Genomic DNA, 18,059 nt, shown 5'->3' with positions numbered 1-18,059 from the left:
CCCTGCGCTCGGAAGTCGTGAGGGGGTCTTCCAACAATCAACTCCAGGCGAGTATTCCGAATCCACAGTTTTTTATCGTCCTGACAATTTTCCGGCTTGCAGCCCGCCACACCACCTGACCATCTACTACCAGAACATCCGAGGCATGCGGACTAAAACGGATAAACTGCGGCTTGCCCTATTGTCCAGCGACTACGACGTAGTAGTCCTCACCGAAACCTGGCTGCACGGCAAAATTTTGGACTCAGAATTTTCCGCGAACTACAAGATCTTCCGACTCGACAGAAATGCCGCAACGTCCAGCGCAGCCCGTGGAGGAGGTACACTTGTTGCTGTCAAAAGCGGCCTTGGAGCTAGAGAGGTTGAACTGTCAAACTGCGAACGGTTGGAGCAGTCTACAGTTCGTATCAACTTCCACTCCTACGCGCTATACGTTTGCGGAATTTACATCCGGCCACGCTCTACCACCGACGTGTACACCATTCACGCTGAATCCGTTCAACGAATACTCGAGCAAGCAACATATCGAGACGTGGTGGCTGTTCTCGGGGACTACAACTTGCCAGATCTCGTCTGGGTTTTTGATGAAGATGTCGGCGGCTTTCTTCCCGCAAACGCGTCGTCGGATTCAGAGGTGGCTCTCACCGAAACCCTACTGTCCAACGGTCTGGTGCAAATGAACTTCCTGCTAAACAACGCCGATCGTATATTAGATCTCGCTTTTGTTAATGATGCGGCAGCTTTTGAGCTTTTACAGCCCCCAAATTCGCTCCTGCCGGTAGACGCTCCACATCCCCCATTCGTTCTGAAACTGGAGACCAGCACTCGCCCGTCCGGTTCCGAACCGATCGATCAGGATGTTCAAGAGTTTGACTTCAATCGTTGTGACTTCGAAACATTGAATTCAAGGTTGGAAGCTGCTGATTGGAGTACGATGGATACAGCGAGCTCAATCGATGGCGCCGTCGCGGAGTTCTACGACAAGCTGCTCAACGTTCTACGCGACACAGTACCAGTTCGGGCCAGGCGATTCCACTGTCCTTCCAGAACGCCACCTTGGTGGAATGCGCACCTTCGAAACTTACGCAACCAATTGCGGAAGGCACGTAAAAAAAAAAAATTTAAAATGAAAATTTTTGTTCTAAATGAAAAAATGACCCTTCTGGGACAATGTAGATTCGAAAAGTACATTAAATTTCCCATAAAATGACATGTTCCAAAATTTTTTACAGTCGAGTAACGGAAAATGGGAGAATTTTTAAAACTTTTTTAGTGTTTTTTTCGATGAAAAATACGTTTATTCGGCATTCTGAGTACGCCATCAAATCGGGCGTCTAATTTTACATAAAAGTCCCTTTGACACCAAATTTCTATCTCATCACCGTTTCAGGCTGCAAATTGTTGAAAAACACCTCTTTTTTCGCATGTTCAAAAATGGAAGGGGTCGTACCGCCCCTCCGTCACGAGATATCAAAAAACGGACCTCGGTTTCGTGATCAGGGACAAAAGTTACCCCTTAGGACAAAGTTTCACGCAAATCGAAGAGGGGTCGGGGCAACTTTTCCCGATTTCGTGTGAGTTGGTAGAGAATTACCCAATGTATTCTGAATAATTTACAATCGCTTTAAAAAGTTTATTCAACTAAAATATCAATTGATGTAAAGCCCCCTGAGCATGTCCATCACATAAAAAACATAGGGGAAATATACCCATTCTAATCAAACACCTATCTTCGTCATATGGGGAGTTTGATGCTCGATTAAAGCTCCAAAAATACTTTTTAGGCTATAAACTTACCAGCAACAGCACGGCCTCGAGTAAGCACGCAAATTTATGTTATTTACTGGCCAAATTTACTGGATCAAATTTAATGCATTTTTGATCATAATTTCTATTTTGCGAGACCATTTCTCATCATTTTGGTGGTACACACAAACACACGCAAGATCAGAAGTTAACTGCTTAACGAAAGTCGACATCAATATCTTTTCACTCGCGCCAACGATTTCAATGCGCTTAAAATATAAAATTGTTTCCAGCTACCGGCAACATGTTCTTTTAACCATTACTTAGTCACTCACTTGAAAAATAATCCCGAAAAATGTAAATAATTAGCATGCACAAACAAAAAAACAAAGTCTTTTGACGTTTCAATTTTGACTACACATTCCAAGAAGGCTGAAGAAAACCGAACGAGAAGCGAAGGCAAATAAAGAAAAAAGGGTGGACACCAACACCACCAACATGCTGATGCAGCGCCTGTTAGAGTGAGCAAGTGCTGTCAGGAAACTTTCGCTATGAATGCTACTTTTCGTGAGTGTTCGCTTAAAATTTCATCAATTTTGGCAGCACTAAGCAGACCCAAAAGAGCGCTGGAAGAAAAAAAAGAACTAAGCTGAAAATAGAAAAATGGGCGTGGCCCAATGCACTCGACTGGTTAGAATGCATTTTTGGAATATTTTTTCAAATGCTTGTTAACCCTCTACAACCTAACCCCGCCTTAAGACGGGCTTCGATCTAAAAAATCGCCAAAAATCAATTGTCCATCCGATTTTTGATCTTTAAAAAGCATTGGAAAGAAGAACTCTTAAAATTTTAGAAAATTTCAGGGTTGGAAGTTTTACTTGTTTTATGTGACTTTGCCAATGTTTTTAAAAATGCCATTTTTTTAGGGGTCAACTTTGGCTGTGTTTTTTACTAACATTTCCTATATTTTCAGTAAAAATAAGTATGCAGTAATTTTTGTAGTGTCTCAGACTAAGCCTCTACATTTTTATTTGCACATTAAATGATGATGGTGCGATTCTATAGCAGAAAATGTGAAAAACATGCAAAAAATTGAAAAAGTGACTGTAAAAACATGAAAAAATTAGATAGGCGAAATGTAATTATATTAGGTGGTAGAGTAGGCCAAATACTACCAAAAACAAGCATAAACTAAACAAGATAAATGCAAATTAAAATACTAAAAATGAAACAAGAAAAACATCAAACAAGAGAAGTAAAGTTTTTCGTAGAACAAAAGTTGCTCAAAATGACCTCCTGAACACGGGAAAAATAAATATTTTCGAAAAAAAAATTTGGGCGGTAGAGGGTTAAAAGCAATAGCATAACCTTTAATAAAAGTGAAAATAAACAGAAATGTTCACAAAAAGTTGCTCTACTCGTTGGTGTACTTGGTTTTAGTGAATTTCAAGGAACAATCCAGATTATCCAGCATCATTCAAACACGACCGCTTATTTGGCTTAAATGGGCATATTTCCCCTATCTGTTTAATTATAATTTTTCTAAAAATATTTTTACATGATTTGTTTACAAATCAAATTATTCGCTCTACAGCATTGCCTTGGCGTTCTCGATTAAGAAATTCCTACTCGAAACTAGGTGTTCGAAGGCTTGATTGTTGAGGCAATTGCAAACCTCTTTTTACACCTAAGCTTCCATCCATCACGGGATTCGAACTGACGACCTTTGGATTGTGAGTCCAACTGCCTACCAGCGACTCCACCGAGGCAGGACCCAGGGAGACGACTCCTACACCTAGACTGAGATATCCACCTAACCTCCAGGTTAGACCGGGGACAACATTTACTTCCCCGTCCGACAGAAGGCGTGATCAGACAAATCTCGTCTCAAAAGTTGCCACCGGGACCATCTGGGATCGAACGCAGGCCGACTGGGTGAGAGGCAACCACGCTTACCCCTACACCACGGTCCCGGCACATGATTTGTTTAATCATTATAAATGTACAGCATAAAATGTGTAAGAACATTCAAATGATTCCAAATAATCTCTTTCCTGCATCGCTCACTCTACCGGATTTCCCGTTCATCAGAGGGTCCCTCTTTGAACCACCAGTTACGAGTGCAGAGGGGCTTGGCTTTAAACTGTTCGATTTAAGATTTCGTTACACGAAGCACCACGGAACGGAACCGGCAAACGATTTGGGTCGTCGCCCAGCAGCGCCATTATTGGAGAGTGCTTTCCGAGAAGGTAAAACGTCCGACACAATGAAGCGTTCGATTTACCTTCGTTGAATTCAAGTGAGAAGGAGTTTTGGTTCGTTTGAACAAATTGACATTGATCGGCATCCGGTTTGAGTCGTGTGATCCTTTATATTTCAAGAAAATTCCAAATAGAGAAATATTCCACCTATAGTATAATAGTAAATTCCCAATTTCCTCAACCATAATTTACCTCCTTTATCACTAATAACAAGTCACTCATGCTTATCACTGTCACCACTCGTTCAGCCAGCATATCGTTTCTTGTTCAGCACTCGAGTACGTGTTTTACGGGTAATAAAAAGGTGATGACCCCACTAATCTGATTGGGCCACACTTTATGGTATTCTCGTGTAAGCGTGAGATGAATGAAATGTGGGTGAGGTTTTTCCGAAGCAATTGTGAAAAAAAAATATGACGACACCTTCAGCGTTTAGTGAGATGGTTTATTAAATGGTACACAATCTTACCCCATAATTGACGAATGAAAAGTCAGCTTGGGTGCGGCTGACGTAGTCCGTGTACCGTTCCTCTAAAGCTTTATCCAGGTGGTATTTGATGAAGTTTTCTCGATCTGAAAAAAATGTAAGCAAATTAAATATTTTCACAAGAATATAACAAGTTTGTATTGAAATAATTAATCAGTTTTAAAAATTTCACCACCAAATACTTTTTTGGTCATCTATGTGAGTCACACTCGTGTAAATCTTTATTGATTCATTACAAAGGAGATTTCTAAGGTAAAAGCTTGTTTAAAAAAGATGTTTATACCATTCAGCAAATAAGGCCACCGCAAATTTCATATTTTTCTCCGATTTGTGGAAATGGAATACTCTCATGTTGCAACAAAATCCGCAATATTTCCGGTAAAAATATTTTTTCCCATTTGACGATTAAAGCGAATAAGCAATTCCCCTTGAGTACGCTGCACGGTATGACGGAAGGAAAATATTTTACGATGTACGATTCAAAATATTCAATCGGTGAAATTTGCGATTTTCAGAAAAAAAACCCTATTTAATATTACCAAGAGATGAAATAGAGTCTTCCAAACAAAATGATGGAAATCCGACAAAAATATTCAAATTATTCGCTCTACCACATTGCCTTGGCGTTCCCGATAAAGAGATTCCTACTCGAAACTTGATGTTGATTGTTGAGGCAATTGCAAACCTCTTTTTACATCTGAAGCTTCCATCCACTCCGGGATTCAAACTGACGACCTTTGGATTGTGAGTCCAACTGCCTACCAGCGACTCCACCGGGACAGGACCCAGGGAGATGACTCCTACACCTGCACTGAGTTATCGACCTAACCTCTAGGTTAGACCGGTGCCAACATTTGCTTCCCCATCTGACGGAAGGCGTGATCAGACAAATCCGATCTTAAAATTTGCCACCGGGACCTTCTGGGATCGAACCCAGGCCGACTGGGTGAGAGGCATCCACGCTAACCCCTACACCACGGTCCTGACAAAAATATTATAATAAGCCAGAAAGAACATTTTCAAGCGCAGCGTAAAACGCCCAAGCGTAAATGTGCTGGCGTTATGCTAAATTTATGGATCTGTATAAAACCAAAAATTTAATAGGAAAAAATAGGTTAATAATAGAACGTAAAACACTAGTATGGCTATATCTATGGAAGTATGGCTGATTCTGAGAAAATTGTCCGCAATCTGCTAAGATATCAAGGGTTGGCTTGAGACATTTTTCTCTGTTACGGCAATCAAAAACCATCCACATTAACGACCCCCGGGTCTTTTGTGGTCTCTATTGCAAGTTTCTGCTCGAACCTAGGAGTCCGAAGGCTTGAATGGGGAGAGCACCCAAACCTCTTTTACTCCAAGGAACCTTCCACCCTGGTGTTTGAACTGACGACCTTTAGATTGTGAGTCTAACCGCCGCCAGCGATTCCACCGGAGTAGGCTTGGTTTGGTGTGTTGTTTGTACTTATGGCATGGAGACGACTCCTACACCTGGAATGACTTAACGGCCTAACAACCAAGGCCGGGACCGACATTTTACTTCCTCATCCGATGGAAGGTTGCAGCAGATGGGAATCGAACCCAGAATCATCCGCTTACAAAGCGGACAGCGTAACCATTCGGCCACGCACTGCCACTGTTACGGCAATACATTTTTCAAATGTTTCATTTTTGGGCACAAGCAGATTGAGGTGCATGTTTGCGATTGTTTTTTTGTTTCAAATTTATTTTTTTGAACTTGAAATTGTTACCTATCAGTGAAAAAGTCCAAAAATACCTCTAAAAACTAGTTTTGACCACTTTTGCCGGTCAGATACAGACAGGGTAACCAGGTCAAAATATATGAAATGTGGTAAAGTATCGATTAAAAATCTGGAAAAATCTTTACAATTCTGCTTGGTGAAGAAGAGGGAGGATAATAGCTGATTAAAAAGTTTGAAAAATTCAGATGGTGTCACTGATTTAATGTTCTTAAAAATGTTAAATTAACATTTTTACACAAAGAAAAAAAATGATGGTAATATTCATCAGGAAATGATGATACATATTGTGTCAAAAAAAGATTATTTTTACCTCTGAAAATGATGAATTTTCATAAGTTTTTGATGAATATTCATCATGTTTACATTATTACACATTTTTGAAGTAATATTACACAAAAAGAAGTAATATTCAACCAACCAAATTTTAAACCTTCAAAATTTCAACTTTTGTTTTCTGTGCAAGAAAAACACATTTTAAATGGTATCAATTTTAATGAAATTTGCTCATTTTATCAAAAAGCTGTTCAAAATGGGCATAAAGTAAATTATCTAACAAACTATGTCACAGAGGCACTGAAAAGGGTGATCCTTTATTCATATCATCATCTGGGGTGAACCGGGACAACAGCCTGGACAGGAACAGAGTTTTAAGAGCACTTTAAAGCTTTAAAATTAGAAAACGATGCACTATTTGTGTTCTAATCTAATCAAACATACCGTAAAACGGGGTTACTATCACGGAGAAAAAAGAGCTCCCAGAATCGTGAACAAGCGTTCATGAAAATGGTTCCCACTTTCATTAAACACGAACAAAGTGTTCAAATCCCATGGTACGATTTTCAAAAACGTACACAGAAAAAAATGATGGTAATATTCATCAGGAAATGCTAACAGATTTTGTGGCAAAAAGAATGATTAATTTTACCCCAGAAAATGATGAATTTTCGTCAGTTTTTGATGAATATTCATCAGGTTCACATTTTTACACATTTTTTATGTAATATTACTCAAAAAAAGAGGTTATATTCAACCTACAAAATTTTCAACATTCCAAAATTCAACTTTTTTTTCTGTGTACCATGGGATTTGAATGATGACTCAAGTTAATTTTCATAATTTGTAAATAAGCAATATTTTGTATTGTTTTTCAAAATGTTTAGCATTTGTATAACCTTTAATGATTGAAAACTTTCAAAAAATTCCAAAAAAGTCTCCTCGTGATTTATGGATGGTCCCCAAGAAGCAAAGCCAAGGTTGACCCCAGAATTTTTTTTTTAAACATTAGGGGTCGTGCATAAACCACGTGGCCTCCTTAGGGGGGGGGGGTTGAAAATCTGACCAAAAAAAAACCACGAAAAGCCATGGGGGGGAGGGGGGGGGTCGACGGCTGACCACGTTGCCTATCAAAAAAATATTTTCTATAAAAATAAACATCAAAAACTGTGCTAATTAAATTTTATGACATGCATACACTTCAATCTCAAGATACCTTGTATTGTCTTGTGAATAAAAAAAAACAATTTCAGGATTATCGCGCAACATTTCGGTTTCACTACTACATTTGCAGGTGAATCTCCTAACATTAGAAAATAACCCGTCACGATTTTTCTTTTCAAACGATACTTATCTACTTTGAAATTCACCGAAAAATTGTTTTCTGATAGATATTCATTCGTATGAGCGAAAGCCATTTTCTTCTCCCCGAGAAAAGGACTAAAGTGAATATGAGCTTGGCATTTTGATCTAAGAGATAATCCATACTCATGAGTTACATAATTTGGGGTTTTATAACAACTCATTCGAACGAATTTTAAAACAGCTTTTAAATTTAGAAAATTTATATATTTTCCTGAAACTGTATGTTTTATTTTACAAGCAGTCAAGGCACTCATTGATCCTCACACATATTTTAACCAATTAAGTTGCTATTCTGTACAATGTTGTTGCATAATATAAATCAGAACCAGGATCAGATGAATTTTTGATAAATTTCAAATTTCTCAAGAATTTCCGGGATTTCCCGGGAAATTTGAAACCCCGGGAAATTGGACGCTTTAAAAAGCCTCCAACACCCATTACTTTGTTTAGAAATCAAGAGGAAATCCATTTTATTCGCGAAAATTTAACACGTAGCCTTATGTGTGGGACAAACTTCAAAAGCGTTTTGCTCAGCATGCTGTTTTTTGCATATGGGACATTTTTGCGAACATGGGCAGTATTCGTGAATAAAACTTTAATGTAACGCTATTAAAGATCAATATAAATAAAAAATATTTCAAAATCAAACCATTCGCATTAACGACCCCCGGGTCTTTTGTGGTCTCTATTGCAAGTTTCTGCTCGAACCTAGGAGTCCGAAGGCTTGAATGGGGAGAGCACCCAAACCTCTTTTACTCCAAGGAACCTTCCACCCCGGTGTTTGAACTGACGACCTTTAGATTGTGAGTCTAACCGCCGCCAGCGATTCCACCGGAGTAGGCTTGGTTTGGTGTGTTGTTTGTACTTATGGCATGGAGACGACTCCTACACCTGGAATGACTTAACGGCCTAACAACCAAGGCCGGGACCGACATTTTACTTCCTCATCCGATGGAAGGTTGCAGCAGATGGGAATCGAACCCAGAATCATCCGCTTACAAAGCGGACAGCGTAACCTTAACCTTTAACCTTTCGGCCACGCACTGCCAAAAAATATTTATTAATATTAAAAAAACTCATCTTTCATTTTTTTTCAACATAAATATCTCAGCAACCAAAAGTATGATCAAAATTGTAAAATTATAAAGAATTTCCTGATCTTTCAGCTAGTTATGTTTTCAATTAAAAAAAAAATGGATAAATCATTTGCTAAATTTAACTTTTTGAAAAATTTATATTTAATAATAAATTAATGCGATCGATTTTTTTTATATATGTAGGTATATTTTTGAAGTCAGATTTTTCTAAGGATCTTATGTGACTATGAAATATAGATTGAAAAAGGATAAAAAAACTTGCAACAATATTTAAGAAACAAAACTTTAATTTTTTTCTTAACTGTTTATATTTGGAAGATTGGATTAGTCACTAAAATATTCGAACCATTTTTTTTATAAATAAATCAAAAACTTACAAAATATTTGAAACGTAGTATTTAAAAAAAGAAATGCTCATATTTGAAAGAATGGCAAAATGCTCAAAAACATTACATCAGTCAAGAATAAGTTTTAAAAATAAAACAAAAAATATTTTAGAACTCAAACTTTTTTTTAAGAACTGCTCAAATTTGAAGGAATGGAAAAACTCACAAAAATATTACGACAATGAAGAATTTTTTTAATAAAATAAAAGCTAAATGATATTTTTAGAAGTCGAACCTTTTATAAAGAACCTAAAAGAATGGAAAAAATCACAAAAACATAACGACAGTCAAGAATAAGCTCTTTTATAAAAATATAAAACTATTTTAGAAGTTTACTTTTTTTAAGAACTGCTCATGTTTGAAAGAATGGAAAAACTCACAAAAATATCATGACAATCAAGAAAAGGTTGTTGTTAGAAATCCAAAATATTTCAGAAGCGATTTTTTTTTTTCAAAGAACCGCTCATGTTTGAAAGAATGGAAAAATTCACAAAAAAATTATGACAATCAAGAATAGGTTGTTTTTAGAATAAAAAAAATGAGAAGTCGCCTTTATTTCAAAGAACTGCACATGTTTGAAAGAATTATCCCATTCTCATACTCACAATATCTCACTCAAAGAAAAAATCGGATTTGTTAGTAAGAAAATATGTTTTTCAAGAATATTTAAGAAGTTTATATCATTATTATTATTTTTTTCATTTTTTCACATTCGACCTTTTATCCTTACGACATTTTGTCCAGTCGACCTTTTGTCCATTTTCGACCTTTTGTCCATTCGACCTTATGTCTTTCGACCTTTTGGCATTCGACCTTTGGTCCATTTGACCTTTTGTCGCACATCCGCGAAATAATGGTACAAAATTACTTTTTTGGACACATGGAATCAATGCTCACTTGTTTATGTAATATTTTTATCCGTTTATTTGGTTTGATTTTTTGAGCACAATTCATAGTCTAAAAGCATTTATATTTGATATGCATTACATTGTTTGCAACTAAATAATTTTGGTTTGCAGTGTGTAATCGAACCACTGGTAGGAGACAAACTTTTTCTCAAATTTCTTGTTTGTAGGGTTAACAAAAAAAAACTAAGTTTTGATAATCTTTTTTTTCTGTAACATTACAATTAAATTGTATACTGTAAAATAAATGTATTTAGTGAAAAAAGGAGGTCAGATTGATGCAGACAAATGCATTGTAAATTTAATTTTTGAATGAAACAAGTTTTTTTTCTGATTATTCAGAGAAATAAACCACGTGGCCATAAGGGGGGGGGGGGGGGGGTTGGCGAGAAACCACGAAAAACCATGGGGGGATAGGGGGGGGGGGTTCAAAAATTCCCAAAAAAAGGCCACGTGGTTTATGCACGACCCCTTAGCAAAATCACATTACATAAGTCAAACTTGCAAACAGTAATTATTTTTTTAATTTTAAGAGTTCTTCTTTTCAAAGCTTTCTAAAGATCAAAAATTGATTGAAAAATGATCTTTCGGCAAATTTTTAAATCGAATCCCGGCTAGAGGCGGGTATGGGTTGTAGAGGGTTAATGTATACCGCCAACTGGGGTGAATCAGGACGGATGGGGCAATAGGGTGTAATATGGCTGTATGGAAAAAATTAAAGTTGTCCAAATTTAGTGAACACAGCACTTTTTAAGTTCCTATTGGGGTCCTCAACAACTCCTCAAAGTTTGGGACCGATTGGTTTAGTCTTCACATTGCGCAAAGCGATTAATTTTTCCATATAAATTTGTATGGAGAAAACCATTTTTTTGGATTTTGATATTTATTAAATCCACGTTTCATGCTATATCAAAACCGTACTCATATTCGGATGCTCTGGAATCTGCTCTACAACTTTTCAGAAGAGAGTATGGTGCTAGTTTGCCCCTTAAAAATAGATACAGCGTGTTCAAAACTCGTCTCAAACGTGTTTTTTTGCTCGAAAATCACATTTTAGACGAGTTTTGAGGGCGCTATATCTTCTTTCAGGAGCAAGTTAGCACCATACTCTCTTCGGCAAAGTTGTAGAGCACCTTCCAGAGCATCCGAATATGAGTCTGGTTTTAATATGGCATGAAACGTCGAATTGTTAAATATTAAAATCCTAAAAAATAGTTTTCCCCATACAAATTTATATGGAAAATTGAATCGCTTTGCGCAAAGTGAGGACTAAACCAATCGGTCCCAAACTTTGGGGAGTTGTTAAGGACCCCAAAAGGAACTGAAAAAGTGCTGTGCTGGAAAATCGATTTTGATATTACACTCTAATGGGGCAAATATACCACTTTATTTATTTGTCAATATTTGAGATTTATCTTTTTATCAAAAATTCTTAACTATGGTACCAGATTTTTCACTATCCTAAACTGTAGTGTAAAATATTCATTTATAGCCTCCTAAAATAGCGATTCTCAGCCATCTTTTGGGCTGGTACCCCCTGCCAAGTAAATCAAGTAAGCCCGGTATCCCCGTTGAGAGCTAATCGCTGCAAATATCAAAAACTAAAAATAAAAAATAAAATGTAAAGTCTATTCTATATCACTTTTTAATTCGAGGATCTTTATTTTTACCGAAGACCTATTTTTTCTGAAAAGTCCTGATCAGAACCAAAACTTTGCCGAAGACTCCAAATCAATTAGGTATCTACAGCTGGGGCATTAGGATGTAGCAAAAATGACTTTTTGGCGGGAATTCAGGGGTTTGTTCCAGTGGCCATACTCAACCCAAATCCCAAATATGAGCTTGATTGGACGTAACAGGAGCTGGCGCATTGCATTTGAATTTTTTTTCAAAAATGTCACCTCTAAAGTTTGTCAATTTTTCGAAAAATCGATCTCAGCAATATAAAATGGCGTCTCGGGCGTCGCGAGGTGCGACGCATATCTTTTTTGCCGCCGGGGCCGATTTTATGAAAAATTGCCAAACTTTGAAGGCCTGTACCGAGCTCCAGGGTGCTCCAAATTTCAATGTTATAAATACCAAAAGGTGCGCAAGAATCAGGCCTACACGCCAGTGATGTTGAAAATAAACGCTTGAGTGGCCAAAATGCCTCAAAAAGTGACATTTTTGAAAAAAAAAAACTTTTTTGCGGGTTATATCCCATTTCAAATTCAAATGCGTCCAAAGCTAATATTTGGGATTCGGGCTCAGTATGCCCACTGGAACAAACCTCTGAATGCCCACAAAAAAATTATATTTGTTACACTTTAAGGCATATAAAATTCAGCATTTCTGTCTCACAAGTCGTCAGTTGTGTGCTATCTTGTGACACAACCATTTAGTACTTTTCGAGAAAATCGATTTTTAAAGTTTGTTGGTAAATAATTTCAAAACTATGAATGATAGAGCCAAACTTTTTGAAGCAACCGGTTCGTATACTAACGCTTAACAAACGCTCCAAGTTTCAACTAATTTGGTAACACCAGTTAAAAGATACAGTAAATTATGTAAACAAAAATCTGAAAAGCACGTGTCACAAGTGTGTTTCGAAAGTAAAATTGTACTACGTGTCACAAGTGTGCACAGAATTCCCATACAATGATTTAATCGACTTAATCAGTTTATTTTTATAAACAAAAGATTGCATTGCCTTTAGAAAGCATGTGTGTACATAAATTAGTGAAAAACAAGAAAAATTTTCCACATTTTCCAACAATATGTATGCCGTGTCACAAGTGTGCACAATCCTTTTGATGATAAATTGGTCTATGTCACAAGTGTGTATTGCAATATCCGGGAAACCGAAGCGGTGACTTACAAAGTCACCCCGGAATTCAAATTATTGATTTTCAATGCAACTATGTTTTATCAAAAAAATAGTGCACGCACCTTGTGTGGCCTACCTCAGTACATGTTTCGAAAATAAAAATCTTAAGACAAACCATAAAAGTTAGAAAATATTCCAAAAAGAAATTTAAATTCTGTCAATGTCACCGCGGTTTACGTAACCCAATTGTTGTCCAGTAACAAGGCTAAAACAGCTATCCCAATTCGCCCCATGTGTCCCGTTTCGCCCCATATTACGGTTGTTAGCTCTTAGTGAGTATAAAAAAACTATTCGCTGCTATGTACTTGTGACCGAAATTACATCATGGAAATTTTTAAAATATGTTTCAAATCCCAAGATCTGGATCGTTGATTAAAGCTATACAAAACCACACAAATTACCAAGTGTTACAAGTGTTTGCAGTTCCCGACTCACCTTCCGGTGCAACAGCGTCAAAATATCTCTGCGACGGTGACACTTGCTGCACTTCCTCCTTGGAAGTGCCAGTCCCGTCGACGGCATCGCCAACTTTCGCCCCTAATCCGACGGTAATCAGGAAGATTACGGCCGTTAAGCTGCTTCTTCTTCTGGGCCGTGTTGTCGCCCCTGGCATTATCGTGGTTGCTGACTTGACTCTTCTAATTTCATAGCCCGTTCCGAACGGTTCTGAACGGAAAACAGTCTGAGAAGGGAGTTGAAGTGTTGCTGGAAATGGAGAAGCCACAAGAGAAAGGGAAAAAAAAGCTCAATTTCAACACCACTTCCGCCACCAAATTTTCCCACGTGCTGATTTTCCACCAGATGAACTTTCCCACCCCCCTGACGATGGGCAATAGGCACACTCTTGACTCTCACGCGCTTTTACGCTTCACGGTGTGTTTGGGAGATTTTTGTTTAAAATATTCTTAATCTTTAAAAACTAGATGAAACAAGTTTAAAATGAAACAAAATCTACTTTCAAACTGTTTTTCTTACTAAAATACGCTACAAAACACACCTTGATTCTTCCTTCCTACGATCTGTTTTCACGAACCTCTATCCCCGTTTATTTCACACCCAAATGAACTGAAAATCCGCCCGAAACGATACCTCTCGTTCGCCGTCTAGAGATAGGACGATTACTTTTCTGGATCTACGCGACTAATCTGAGCTTTTTCTTCCTTTCCTCCTATTTTTTGTGTTTTTGCTGAGACGGCTGACTTTCGCACTTTTTTCCCCGGAACGACACGGCGAGGCGTGATTTAGTAGATTGACTCCCGGCTGCGACGGCGAAACAACTGGAATTGGGACGACGCAACTACTTCGAAGGGTGGCTCTTCACGGTCGACTGCCGGCGGGCAGCAATCGAGACCGAAATAAAAATTAATTCCTGGTGCCCGAACCACCCAATATCAGCGCAATAACAACAGAGCAACTCTATGGGACATCGACCGACAATTTTATTTTATACTCAAAGGTGTAAAAAACAGTTTCTGTAGGAAAAAATATATATCCGTTTGAAAATAATGACAATTTTTCTATTTAACTTTTTGTCACTAAAACTTGATTTGCAAAAAACACAATTTTTATTTTTTAATTTATTTTAGGAAACATCAAATGCCAAATTTTTAGAAATTCCCAGGTTCTGCAAAAAATCTTTGACCGAGTTATGATTATTTTAATTATTACTGATATTTTCAAACAAAAAAACGAAATTTTGGTCGCATCAAAATTTCAACTTCATTTTTCGATGTAAAATCAAATTTGCAGCCAAAACGTTCTTTAGTGAAATTATGATAAAGTGAACCGTTTTCAAGTAAATGCCATTTTCAGGTAACTCTTTTGAAAATAGTCGCAGATTTTCATTTTTATAAATTAGTGCACATGTTTAGTAAACAACATTGTTCACCCACTTTTGCGAAAAAAATTTTTTTTGAATGCTGAGAAAATTCTCTTTATTTTGAATTTATGAACTTTGTTGATACGACCCTTAGTTGCTGAGATATTGCCATGCTAAGGTTTAAAAACAGGAAAATTCTAGATTACTTTTTCAAAACAACCAATGCGCCATGGGTTTCCTATGTACATAGGACCTTGTGAAAAAGTAAGCGAGAATTAATGTTTTCTCGCCCAAACAACCCAACATTTTCTAATGTCGATATCTCAGCAACCGAGTTACAATGTTAAAATATGAAACATTCGTGAAATTTTCCGACCTTTTTGAAAACAGTATTTTCAAAATTTTAAATCAAAACTTACATTTCAAAAGGCCAATCAATCAATATAACACCCTTTTCAAATTGTTTTCGTAAAGATCGAAAAACTTTGTTTCATATTTTTAAATTGTAAATCGGACCATTAGTTGCTGAGATATCATTAGAAAACGGTGGGTTGTTTGAGTGAGACCTAGAAAGCATCAATTTTCCTGTTTTTTAACCTTTGCATGGCAATATCTCAGCAACTAATCATCGTATCAACAAAGTTCAAAAGTGCAAAATATAGAGAATTTTCTCAGCTTTTCATTTTATTTTTATTTTTCAAAGGTGGGCAAACATGTGCACTAATTAAAAAAAAAATGCGACTTTATTAAAAAAAATACCTGAAAATGGTTTTCACTTGAAAACGGTGCCCTTTATCAAAATTTCACTATGATACTTTTTGATTGCAAATTTGATTTTATTTGAAATATTTAGCGATCAATATTACGATTATTTAAAAAAAATAAATAGTATGGATTAAAAAAATCACAACACGGTCAAACATTTTTTGCACAACCTGAAAATTTCTGAAAAGCTGCCATTTTATGTCCCCTATAAATAAATCAAAAAATAAAAAAAAGTATTTTTTTGCATATCAAGTTTTAGTGAAAAAATGGTAAATTAAAAATCACCAATATTTTTACCTTGTACATATCATTTTTTTCAGTGTAGTCCTTATTCATACCTACAATTTTGCCGAAAACACCTAATCGATCAAAAAATTCGTTCAAAAGTTACAGAATTTTGAATTTTCATACATCATTTTTGTATGGACAGCTGCCAAATTTGTATGGAAAATTATATGGACAAACTAATGATGCAAAATGGGGGCATACCCTAGGGGTTAATCACTTCGAGTATACTGCATACGCGTATCATAAAAACATAATATTCTCATTGTCTGCATACCGTATTGACGATATAGACCCTATATTCGTCGTATTTGAGGTCATATCTACCCAAATATCAGCGTGAATATCATACGCGCATAATACTCGCGCAGTATTTCTTGGCTGCATACCGTATCGACTCCAATATTGGCTTCATATTGGTGCAATATCTAAAGTGAATTACCCTTTGGGCATACCACAGGTACCAACAAAATTCAAGCCAATTAAAAAATACAAAAATTAAAATTCATAAAAAAGTCCGATTTCGTAGAGAATTGCTATAAAGTGATTATTTTTTATTTCAATATACTATTTCTATATACTGAATTCAGAGCCATCATTGACAGTTATTGCCCCAGAAGTGAAAGACACCATATACCACCTTAATACCCTTAAATACCGGTGCTGAATAGTTCTACTATTTAGCACTGCAATGGGTGCTAAAAAGTTGAATTTTTACACTAGTATCGACTAGTAACATTTTTCATTATATTTATGTTTTGAACGGTGAATTTTATAAACACATGATTGTTTGACATGAACTTCTATCTAGAAGCGTTTTTTCGAAATTGCCAAAAATTATGTTGTAAGAAACTCGTTGCAAAATTTGATTTTTTTTCAGCGCTCGTCGTCTTTATCCAATTCATTAAACCTCGTACGACTAGTGCTGAAAAAGCATTCTTTTTGCAACTTGTTGCATTTACTACTATTCTGGCCAAATTTTTTAACGAGTTTTTATTTTTCTCATTTTGACAATTTGAATATTTTTTAGCCTCAGCTTTATTCACCAAAAATTTGAAAAAAATATGATTTTCCAGAGAATTTCCCAATCTGTTCAACATGTCGATATTGACGCCTTTAAATTAAGGGGGTTTCCCCCTCCCCCCTCAGCAGATTAAAGCAAGAAGTCGATCCAATTTGAGAACACGCCAAACACTTCCGACAGCCACATCGAGAGAGAAGGGTTCGACGGGCGTACTCACCGGGAACGATTTCAGCAAATTCTGGGATAGGTATTCGGAACTTTCCAGCACGGTTCGACCACCCTGACTGGTAAACCACGCCACAGACCAACTTGCTCCGGCAGTTATCTTCCGCTGCCAAGGTTTATGGCCCTCGGAGGGTGTTTGATTGGGAGTGGGGGGATTCGTCACAAAGCGCGCGCTCCACTAATCAGAAGAGTAATATGGGTTTGTTTTATTTGTTTATCATATCACACCGGAATCGAGCCCGAGCCATCCGACGACGTCGGAGGGTGGGAATGTCCTCGGTGGCAAGCGTTAACTTGGTCATAAATATATGCCTGCTGGCGTCTCTTGTGATTGGTGGTGGTTAATGTGACAAGCGGTAGAAAGATAAAACTGAAAGTGGTAGTAATTAATGAAAGTGATCAATTGTAATATAATCAATAGTTCAGTATAGGGAGAAAAAAAAGACAAATGTCATTGACAAATTGAGCTAAGCTTTACAAATTAGTGTAAAATAAATGTTTTTGTGCCTGGCTGCAACTTATTGAACAACGCGTTTTTTTTAAATGTTTTTATTGGTTCATTCTGGGGTCCAAAACCACCTCCCAAAATTTGGGATCGATTGGTTGAGTCCCCGAATGGCGCAAAGCGATTTAATTTGGTATGTTTGTGTGGGAAAAACGATCTTTGCATTATGATTGTAAGAATTTTAAATTTAATCTAATTTTAAACAACATTTGAACCGTGTGTTGGATTTTTCATTTAATTTTAAAAATATAAAATCCCAAATACAAAAAAAAAAGATTTCCCCGTAA

General features: G+C 36.8%; 1 protein-coding gene across 6 annotated transcripts in view; it reads right to left on the bottom strand.

Annotated features, from left to right (window-relative positions):
* The window catches only part of LOC120414640 (uncharacterized), a 30,815-nt gene extending 13,415 nt beyond the window's left edge, over positions 1-17,400 (bottom strand). The window contains exons 1-3 of one of the 6 annotated variants that reach the window (XM_039575875.2): positions 17,260-17,400; positions 13,585-13,854; positions 4,477-4,580 (exon numbers count right to left, since the gene is read on the bottom strand). In XM_039575875.2, coding sequence (XP_039431809.1) covers positions 4,477-4,580; positions 13,585-13,762 — 282 coding nt within the window. In that variant the 5' untranslated portion in view covers positions 13,763-13,854; positions 17,260-17,400. Of the gene's footprint in view, positions 1-4,476; positions 4,581-13,584; positions 13,855-14,124; positions 14,622-17,259 lie in introns of those variants that run through there. The other 5 variants (XM_052710492.1, XM_039575872.2, XM_039575873.2 and 2 more) reach the window with 5 other exon arrangements.
* Positions 17,401-18,059: the final 659 nt, after the last annotated feature.

The sequence above is a fragment of the Culex pipiens genome, chromosome 3, assembly GCF_016801865.2.
Source record: "Culex pipiens pallens isolate TS chromosome 3, TS_CPP_V2, whole genome shotgun sequence".
NCBI classification, from domain to species: domain Eukaryota; kingdom Metazoa; phylum Arthropoda; class Insecta; order Diptera; family Culicidae; genus Culex; species Culex pipiens.
This window is presented reverse-complemented; position numbering and strand designations above follow the sequence as displayed.